The sequence below is a fragment of the Otolemur garnettii genome, unplaced genomic scaffold (assembly GCF_000181295.1).
Source record: "Otolemur garnettii isolate 467f Iridium unplaced genomic scaffold, OtoGar3 scaffold00021, whole genome shotgun sequence".
Classification (NCBI taxonomy): Eukaryota; Metazoa; Chordata; class Mammalia; order Primates; family Galagidae; genus Otolemur; species Otolemur garnettii.
Window position 1 is genome coordinate 20,945,073 of NW_003852416.1, and position 9,298 is coordinate 20,954,370.

Genomic DNA, 9,298 nt, shown 5'->3' on the forward strand with positions numbered 1-9,298 from the left:
TTTTTTTTTTTTAGTTGTAGTTATTGTTGTTTGGCAGGCCCAGGCTGGGTTCAAACCCACAAGCCCTCTACGACATTGGTTATTCTGTCATCCTCCAACATTATTTGAAACAAAGTCCTAAAATTACTAGACTACACTGAAAAATATAAAATTGAAATGAAATATGAGACTAAATACCAAATTAGGGACTAAAACACTGTCTGTAGATATACAAGAGATAGAATTATTACAGACAATATCATCTTTTTGCATCTACTTTTCTGTATTTTCCACTTCTCCACAATGGGAATGTGTTATTTTTTAATTAGAAAATTAATTAATAAAAATAATCTAGGAAGGCTGGGTATGGTGGCTCACCCTGTAATCCCAGCACTTTGGAATGCCGAAGTGGGTAGATCACCTGAGCTCACAAGTTCAAGACCAGCCTGAGCTACAGCAAGACCCTGTCTCGCTCTAAAAAATAGCCAGGCATTGTGGTGGGCACCTGTAGTCCTAGGTACTCAGGAGGCCAAGGCAAGAGAATCGCTTGAGCCCATGAGTTATAGGTTGCTGTGAGCTAAAACGCCAGGGCATTCAACCAAGGGTGACAAACTGAGACTCTGTCTCAAAATCATCATCATCATCATCATCATCATCTAGTGAATTTAGGGATCATTGTAAAATCTATTCCATGGCTTATTCTAAAACTACCCAAGTGGCTAGGCATGGTAGCTCACACTTGTAATCCTAGCACACTCTGGGAGGTGGAGGTGGGAAGATCTCATGAGCTCAGAAGTTCGAGACCAGTCTGAACAAGAGGGAGACTCCATCTTTACTATGAAAAAAAAAAAAACCCAGAAAACCAGCCAGGCATTGTGGTGGGCATCTGTAGTCCCAGCTACTTAGCAGGCTGAGGCAAGAGGATTGCTTGAGCCCAAGAGTTTGTGGTTTCTGTGAGCTATGACACCACAGCTCTCTACTCAGGGTAACAGAGTGAGACTCTGTGTCAAGAAACAAACAAACAAAAATAAAATAAAACCCAAATAAACGAAAGAAAAAAATAAATAAAACTATCCAGGAAGCCCTACTGTTGTTCCTTGTGACAGAACTGAGCATTGAAAGAGCTCAGTGTTATTGTATCTCCAATGAAAGGTGTTGTATTTACTTTTTTTTTTTCCTGTGGGGACCTCAGGTGCAGAGACTAAATTAATCACATCCCTTAGTTCCTGGCACGTTAATGTGACAAAGCTTCTCTTTTGTCTTATTTGTTTATTCTCTTTGTCCTTACACTTACTCCCATGCCCAGTCCCTGCTATTAAATCATTCTAATATATTTGATGTGTAATTTTTTATATACGTATTACTACAAAATGGAGAGTATTGTTTTGAATGTTTTGGTGGAGTTCTTTTTCTTTGTTTGTTTGTTGAGACAGGGTCTTGCTCTGTCACACAGGCTAGAATACACTGGCATCATTGTAACTCACTGCAACCTCTAGTTCCTAGGCTCACGTGATCTTCCTGCCCCAGCCTCCTGAGTAGCTGGGACTACAGGCACCTGCCATGACGCCCAGCTAATTTTTCTATTTTTTATAGAGAGGGGTCTCTCTATGTTGCTCAAGCTGGTCTCAAATTCCTAGCCTCAATCAATCCTCCCACTTTGGCCATCCAAATGGCTAGGATTATATATGCGTGAGCCACCACACCCAGCCTGACAGTATTTATTTTTAATTTGAAAATGTTACTGTGCTCAGCAATTTCACTCCTGGATATATGCAAAAGATCTGAAAACATACATCAACACAAAAATGTGCATGTGAATGTTCACAGCAGCATTATTCATAATAGCCCAAAAGTGGAAACCATCCAAATGCCCATCAGTAATTGATGAATGGATAAACAAAATGTATCATGTTCTGTCATACAATAGAAAGTTAGTTAGCCATAAAAAGGAATGAAGTACACATAAACCTTGAGAACATTTTGCTAAAAGAAAGCAGCCAGACACAAAATGCCATGTATTTTATGATTCCATTTATATGAAATGCTCATACACAGGCAAATTCATAGGAGACAGAAAGTTGGTTAGTGGCTGTCAGGGCTGGGGAGAGGGGATTGACTGCTAGTGGTAAGTGAATGAGGAGTATCTTCTTGGAGTGATGAAAATGTTCTGGAATCCAGTACTGGTGGCTATACAACTTTCTGAATGTATAGAACTTTGTAATTATACAAAATAATTAAGCACCAGAATCCACAGAGAACTCAAAGATATTAGCAAGAAAAGAACAAGTGATCCCATCTCAGGGTAGGCAAAGGACTTGAAGAGAAACTTCTCTGCAGAAGACAGGTGCACGGCCTACAGACACATGAAAAAATGCTCATCATTCTTAATCATCAGAGAAATGCAAATCAAAACTACTTCGAGATATCATCTAACCCCAGTAAGATTAGCCCACATCATAAAATCCCCAAACCAGAGATGTTGGCATGGATGTGGAAAAAAGGGAACACTTTTGCACTGCTGATGGGAATGCAAACTAATATGTTCCTTTTGGAAAGATGTTTGGAGAACACTTAGGGATCTACAAATAGACCTGCCATTCGATCCTACAATTCCTCTACTTAGGTATATATCCAGAAGACCAAAAATCACTTTATAACAAAGATATCTGTGCCAGAATGTTTATTGCAGCCCAATTCATAATTGCTAACTCATGGAAAAAGCCCAAGTACCCATTGACCCATGAATGGATTAATAAATTTTGGTATATGTACACCATGGAATATTATGCAGCCTTAAAAAGATGGAGACTTTACTTCATTCATGTTTACATGGATGAAGCTGGAACATATTCTTCTTAGCAAAGTATCTCAAGAATGGAAGAAAAAGTATCCAATGTACTCAGCCCAACTATGAAACCAATTTATAGCTTTCATAGAAAGCTATAACCCAACTATAGCTCAAGAAGAACGGGAAAGGGGAGAGGAAAGGAAGGGGAGGGAGAGAATGGGTGGAGGGAGGGCAATTGGTGGGACCACACCTACGGTGCATCTTACAAGGGTACATGTTAAATTTACTAAATGTAGAATATAGATGTCTTAACGTAACAACTAAGAAAATGCAGTGAAGGCTATGTTAACCAGTTTGATGAAAATATCTCAAATGGTATATAAAACCAGCACATTGTACCCATGATTGCATTAATGTACACAGCTATGATTTAATAATAAAAAAGAAATAAAAAATAATTTTTTAAAAATGCTACCGTGTTGTCTCATTGCATCATTCCTTTTTTATCAACACTAAGATTCACCTTCAAGTGCCATTATATTGCCATATGTAAATCTAATTTGTTGCTTGTGAGTATATTTTCTATTCCAGTATTGTTTTCTAATTCTGTGCACACAAATAAGTCATTTCTTAAAACTTTAATCCCCAGTGCCACTTGTCACTTACTCCTTAGTATCAGCACAATACCTTCATTTTACCTGTTGAATACATCTAACAAATATAGACTAAAGTCTCACAACCTAATTAGTTCCTCCAAATCTCTAACCCTAGCATGAAATTCTCTGCTGACTGCTAAATTCACATTTCTAACATCTGTGGATATTCTGACACCTGTGTTCTCTGGGTATCTCTAATTCAACATAGCCACAATTGAAGTCATTAAGTAAGGACTTCAGAGCGAGAAGACCAGAGAGATGCTCTTATCTAAATCACTCAGGACCATACTGTTTGCTCAACATCAAACTTGCCCTTTCCCCTGTAGTCCTTCTCTCAGTGACTGGGTTCCTCACCCTTCTGGCTATCTAGGTTAGACCCTCAACATTGCTGGCCATCCTTCCCTGCCCTACCCCACGACCTCAATCACCCATTAACATTGGGTTTTTATTCCAAAATATCCCTTGAAATCTGTCCCCTCCCAGTCATTTCCACTTACATTGTCTAGGTCAGCCCCTTAACACTTCTCACTCAATGTTCCCTGAACTATGTTTCTCTTACGGACACCAAAATTATTTTCCTGAAAAAAAGAGATCAGATCACAGTCATATGACTAACATAGTCACAAGATTCAGAGCTGGGAAGGACCTTCAGAGCTTAATTATTCTCTAGATAATGAAACTGAGGCCTATACAACTGCCCTACTCAAAAAGTTCACTGGTTCCCCACAATCTACAGAAATAAAAGCCAAACCTCCTAGGACAGCAACCAACACTACTCACGATCTAACTCCCCTTAACTGCCCTTAACTATTACATCTCAAAATCCTGTACTGAACATTTGGGCCCTTTACTGCTTTTTCTGGGCCTTTGTATACAGTGTTTCCTACATGCAGATGCTCCTCCTTCAACCTCCACTATGCAAAAGCTATTATCAGTCAAGTCCCAGGTAAATACTTTATCTTCCATAAAGCCAGCGTGGCTCTCACTCAAGCCTTTGCAAACTGAGTTGAACCTGCCAGTGCCCACCATGCCGCAGCTCTGTTTAAACCACAGGGTCTGAACCAGAACAATTTCCCTTTCCCCTAAGTGGACATTTGGCAATATCTGGAGACACTATTGATTGTCACAACTAGAGCAGGGAGCATTGTTACTGGCATATAGCAGAAGCCAGAGATGTTGCATAGGAGGCCTATATGATGCACTGGACAGCCCCGAACAACAAATAATAAGCCTGCTCAAAATTTTAATAGTGCTGGGTGGGCCTATGGCTCAGGGAGTAGGGCACTGGCCCCATATGCCAGAGGTGGTGGGTTCAAGCCTGGCCTCGGCCAAAAACTTAAAAAAACAAAAAAATTTTTTTAATAGTCCCAAGGATGAGAATCCCCAATTTATATTAAATTATAGTACTACTATAATACAGTACTGATATCACAGATTGTCAATACTGATAGATAAATTATAAGCTTTTGAGTGTAGTATAACTATTAATAGTATGTCTATTCCTTGTATATAATAGGTGATCAAAAAGCTACCTGTGTTTTTCTTCTCTATGATGAAACTGCCCCCTCTTTTTTTTTTTTTCTTTTTTAAAGACAGAATCTTACTCTGTTACCCTATGTAGAATATAGTGGCATCATCACAGGTCAGGCATCATCACAGGTCATTGCAACCTCAAACTCCTGGGCTTAAACAATCCTCCTGAGTAACTGGGTCTACAGGCACATGTCATAACACTCACCTAATTTTTCTACTTTTTATAGAGATAGGGTCTCACTTTTGCTCAGGCTGGTCTCAAACTCCTAAGCCCAAGTGATCCTCCCACTTCGATCTCCTAGAGTGCTAGAATTGTAAGAGTGAGCCACTGCACCTGGCCAAAATGCATTCTTTATATTCTAGTAAAGTAAGGAATCTTAGAAGCACAAGAATGGAATCATTTGTAAGGAGAAATGGAATCAAATATGGGCTCCTGGGTTTAAATGTATTATCATATTTAGTCCTCAGGCAACTCTAGGAGATACACAGTATAATTTTAGTTACCAAAATGTATCAGACATTTATCATAGGCTGGGCAGTTTGCTAATGCTTAACACACATGGTATTATTTCATCCTCATAACTTTATGAAGTAGATACTCTTATAACGTTATCCCTTTTTTACACACAAGGAAACTGAGGCTCAGAGAGGTAACTTACTCAAGATAACACAAGTTGAGCAAGTATGTGAACAAATATTTGAAATCAGGCAGGTTGGTCTAAGTCCAAAGATGGTTCTTTCTTCTCAAATACTGGCAATTCCTAGCTGTTGAATTTTCCTTAAATGTGAACTACCTGTTTTGCAGGAAGGGCAGAGGTTGAGGTAGGAACTTCATAAGCAATTTGGAGAGAGGCTCCTCCCATATCCAATATCCCTACTGTCCTTTTGCGTCCTGTCGCCACTTCCTGGGGAGCCTCAGAATCTGATTCTGAAATAAATAATGGGATAGAAGGGCTCTAGTAATTAAAAAACAAAATTAAGGCAAAAACAGAAAACAACAATCTGTAAAATACTGAACTTAATCTGTATCAACTGTATATTACACAAAGAATTATTTCCAACTATTTAAACATAACATTTTAACCATATATCCCTGGTTCTTAGTTTGCTCTGCTATCAAAGAAAGAAAAGAAATGAAACCAAGGAGACACAGCAACCAAATCCAATGTGTGACTCTTATTCAGATTCTGATTTGAACAAATCAACTACAAATAAACATTCTTGAGAAAATTAAGAAAATCTCTACCTAGATATTAGATGGGTATTACATGATACCATATATTGTTAATTCTGTTAAGTTTTAAAATGGCATGGTGGATATTTTGTTTTGTTTTGAAACTCCTTATCTATTGGACATATGTACCAACATGCATGAAGATAAAATGATATGTTTGCTTTAAAGACTCTAATGAGTAGGGCAGCGGCCCCATATACCAAGGTTGGCGAGTTCAAACCCAGCCCCAAGAAAACTGCAACAAAAAAATAGCCAGGTGTTGTGGCAGATGCCTACAGTCCCAGCTACTCGGGAGGCTGAGGCAAGAGAATCACCTAGGCCCAGGAGCTGGAGGTTGCTGTGAGCTATGATGCCACAGCACTCTACCAAGGGCAACAAAGTGAGACTCTGTCTCTTAAAAAAAAAAAAAAAAGAATCTAATGAGAAAAAACCTGTGATATGGGCAGCACCTATGGCTCAAAGGAGTAGGGCGCTGGCCCCATATACCGGAGGTGGTGTGTTCAAACCTGGCCCCAGCCAAAAACTGCAAAAGAACAAACAAACAAACAAAAAACCTCTGTGATATGTGGAGGGAATATGGGGACAAAAAATGGTAAAACTGATAAATACACTGAGTCTGGCTAGGTAATGGGTCCACAGAGGTTCATTTTATTATTTACTCTACTTTTGTCAATGTTTCAAACTTTCCAAATAAAAAAGTTAAAAAGAAACAAAAGAAAGCAAATTAAGAGTGGAAAATGAAGCATCTTAAGTTTTATAAGAGAAAAAGGAAAGAAAACAACTCAAAATTAGCATCTACATGCTACTGATAGGAATGACTTACACCTTCAGCCCTCAGGTAATGAATTGTCTTAAGAGGACAATTTTACTCACCATCCTCATGGTCAAATCTTCCCAAAACAAAGTTGATTCCAATCCATGCATAAACTCCTGAGTAAGAAATATAAAAGCCGTCACTTAATTCTCCACTCCTAAACCATGTATACTCCTTTCCCTACAGCTTCTTTTTCTCCTCTTCTTGGAAAAAAGTAATCACAGATTTTATTCTGTCCTCTCAACGAATGGGCTTCAAATGTTTTACATTATGCATTTTTTCCCTTTTAAAATTATTTGCATTATTTCCTACAATGAATAGGAATTAATTGTAAAAACAAATGTTCAAAAATGTAAATCTTAGAGTTCTAGTTCTGGGCAAAATGGAGTAAAGTACACTTGGCCCTATCTTCCCACTGCCTGTCAACACAAACTTTAGACAGCATGCAGCAGCTTCCTGAGAATTCTGACAGTAAGTGCTGGTGAGCACTGGGAAAGAGACCAGAATCTAAAGTGTCACTAAACCAGTAGTGAGTAGTCCCATATTTTCCCCCTCAGATATTGCCCGCCCTGGACTCAAGAGGAGCTTGAAACATGAAAGGGTGCACCAGGTGTGAACAGAAAGAACTTCAAGACCTTGCTTTTCTGGTCCAACAAGCAGAAAAGAGGATGCCAAAGGTTTGGGGAGTAGAGAAAATATGCTTTTCCCGTCCTTTAGTTTGTTTTCCCTAAGCTCAGGCAATCCTGCAGCAAAAGAGGTGGAAGTGGGGCAGGTATCTAAAACTGAGGGACGTGAATTATTCTCTCTGACCTGAGAAGCTATAGCTCTAAGAGTGTAGGGCAAATCCAATTCCTGTTACCCTCTGTCCTCCCATCATTTGGGAAGGACCTGGAAGCAGATACTATCATGGGAAATGCACGGCAGAAGGCACAGAAAGCCCTAGTTTTCTGCCAAGAGGATTTTGAGAGTGAGCTCCAAAGAAATGAAAAGTGTCAGGGAAATAGTGGACAACAGGGAGCAAAGTTGTGTATAAACCTCTAACTTCACCCACAAGCTACATGTACATGGATGTGACCCTAAACAATATAGCAATAACTTTGAGAACTGAACTACCAGCTAGGACACTGCCCAGGTTCCAAATTAGCTGACACACATACAGAACAAATCCAAATAGGAGTGCCAAGGGTTGAAAAGTAAACTAATAGCATTATAGCCCACAGAAGGCAGATCAGAACTTGAGGCCTGAACCTAACCAGGTAGATTGCCTTCTAAAAAAAAAACAAAAAAACCCTAGGCTCCTCTTATGATTTAAACAGAACCAAGAGTCTCATAAAGTAATATTCAAACTGTCCAAGATAGAATATAAAGCTACTGAGCATATAAAGAATGAGGACAATCTTAACTCATAAAGGATAACAAAAAAATGACATATGTTGGAACTATCAGACAAGGATATTAAAGCAGGCATATAACCAAGAAATAGAAGCAGTCTTAAGATGAATGAAAACACAGTCTCAGCAAAGATATAGAAAAGAAAATAGAATATTAAGAAGAAAATGGAAATTGTGGTACTAAAAAATTGCACTACTATTAAAAGAATAGAAATAATACCTTGTATCATCTCAGACCACAAGGCAATAAAGTTGGAACTCAACTCCAACAAAAACATTCATCCTCACACAAAGGCATGGAAATTAAACAACCTTATGCTGAATGATACTTGGGTCCAGAAGAGATAAAGGAGGAAATTCTTAAATTCCTTAAACATAACAACAAGGAAGACACAAGTTACCAAAACCTGTGGGATATAGCAAAAACAGTGTTAAGAGGAAAATTTATTGCATTAGATGCCTACATTCAAAAAACAGAAAGAGAGCAGCACATCAACAAACTCATGAACCATCTTATGGAATTGGAAAAAGACGAACAATCTAATCCCAAGCCCAGCAAAAAAAGAAATAATCAAAATTAAATCAGAGATTAATGAAATTGAAAACAAACAAATCATTCAGAAAATTAATGAAACAAAAAGTTGGTTCTTCAAAATAAAACCAATAAACCTTTGGCCAGAATAACTAGAAACAGAAAAGTAAAATCTCTAATAACCTCAATCAGAAAAATAAACAGGAAACAACAACAGATACCACAGAAGTACAAGAGATTATCTCTGAGTACTATAAGAAACTCTATGCCCAGAAATTTGACAAAGTGGAGGAAATGGATCAATACCTGGAATCATGGGTGGCGCCGGTGGCTCAGTGGGTAGGGCGCTGGCCCCATATACTGAGGGTGGC

At 38.6% G+C, this 9,298-nt stretch overlaps 1 protein-coding gene across 1 annotated transcript in view; it reads right to left on the reverse strand.

The window, feature by feature from the left end:
• ENTPD7 (ectonucleoside triphosphate diphosphohydrolase 7) overlaps positions 1 to 9,298 on the reverse strand; it is a 48,055-nt gene that overhangs the window by 11,386 nt on the left and 27,371 nt on the right. Inside the window, exons 7-8 of the mRNA XM_003787273.2 lie at positions 7,064 to 7,120; positions 5,751 to 5,884 (exon numbers count right to left, since the gene is read on the reverse strand). Coding sequence (XP_003787321.1) covers positions 5,751 to 5,884; positions 7,064 to 7,120 — 191 coding nt within the window. The remainder of the gene's footprint in view (positions 1 to 5,750; positions 5,885 to 7,063; positions 7,121 to 9,298) is intronic.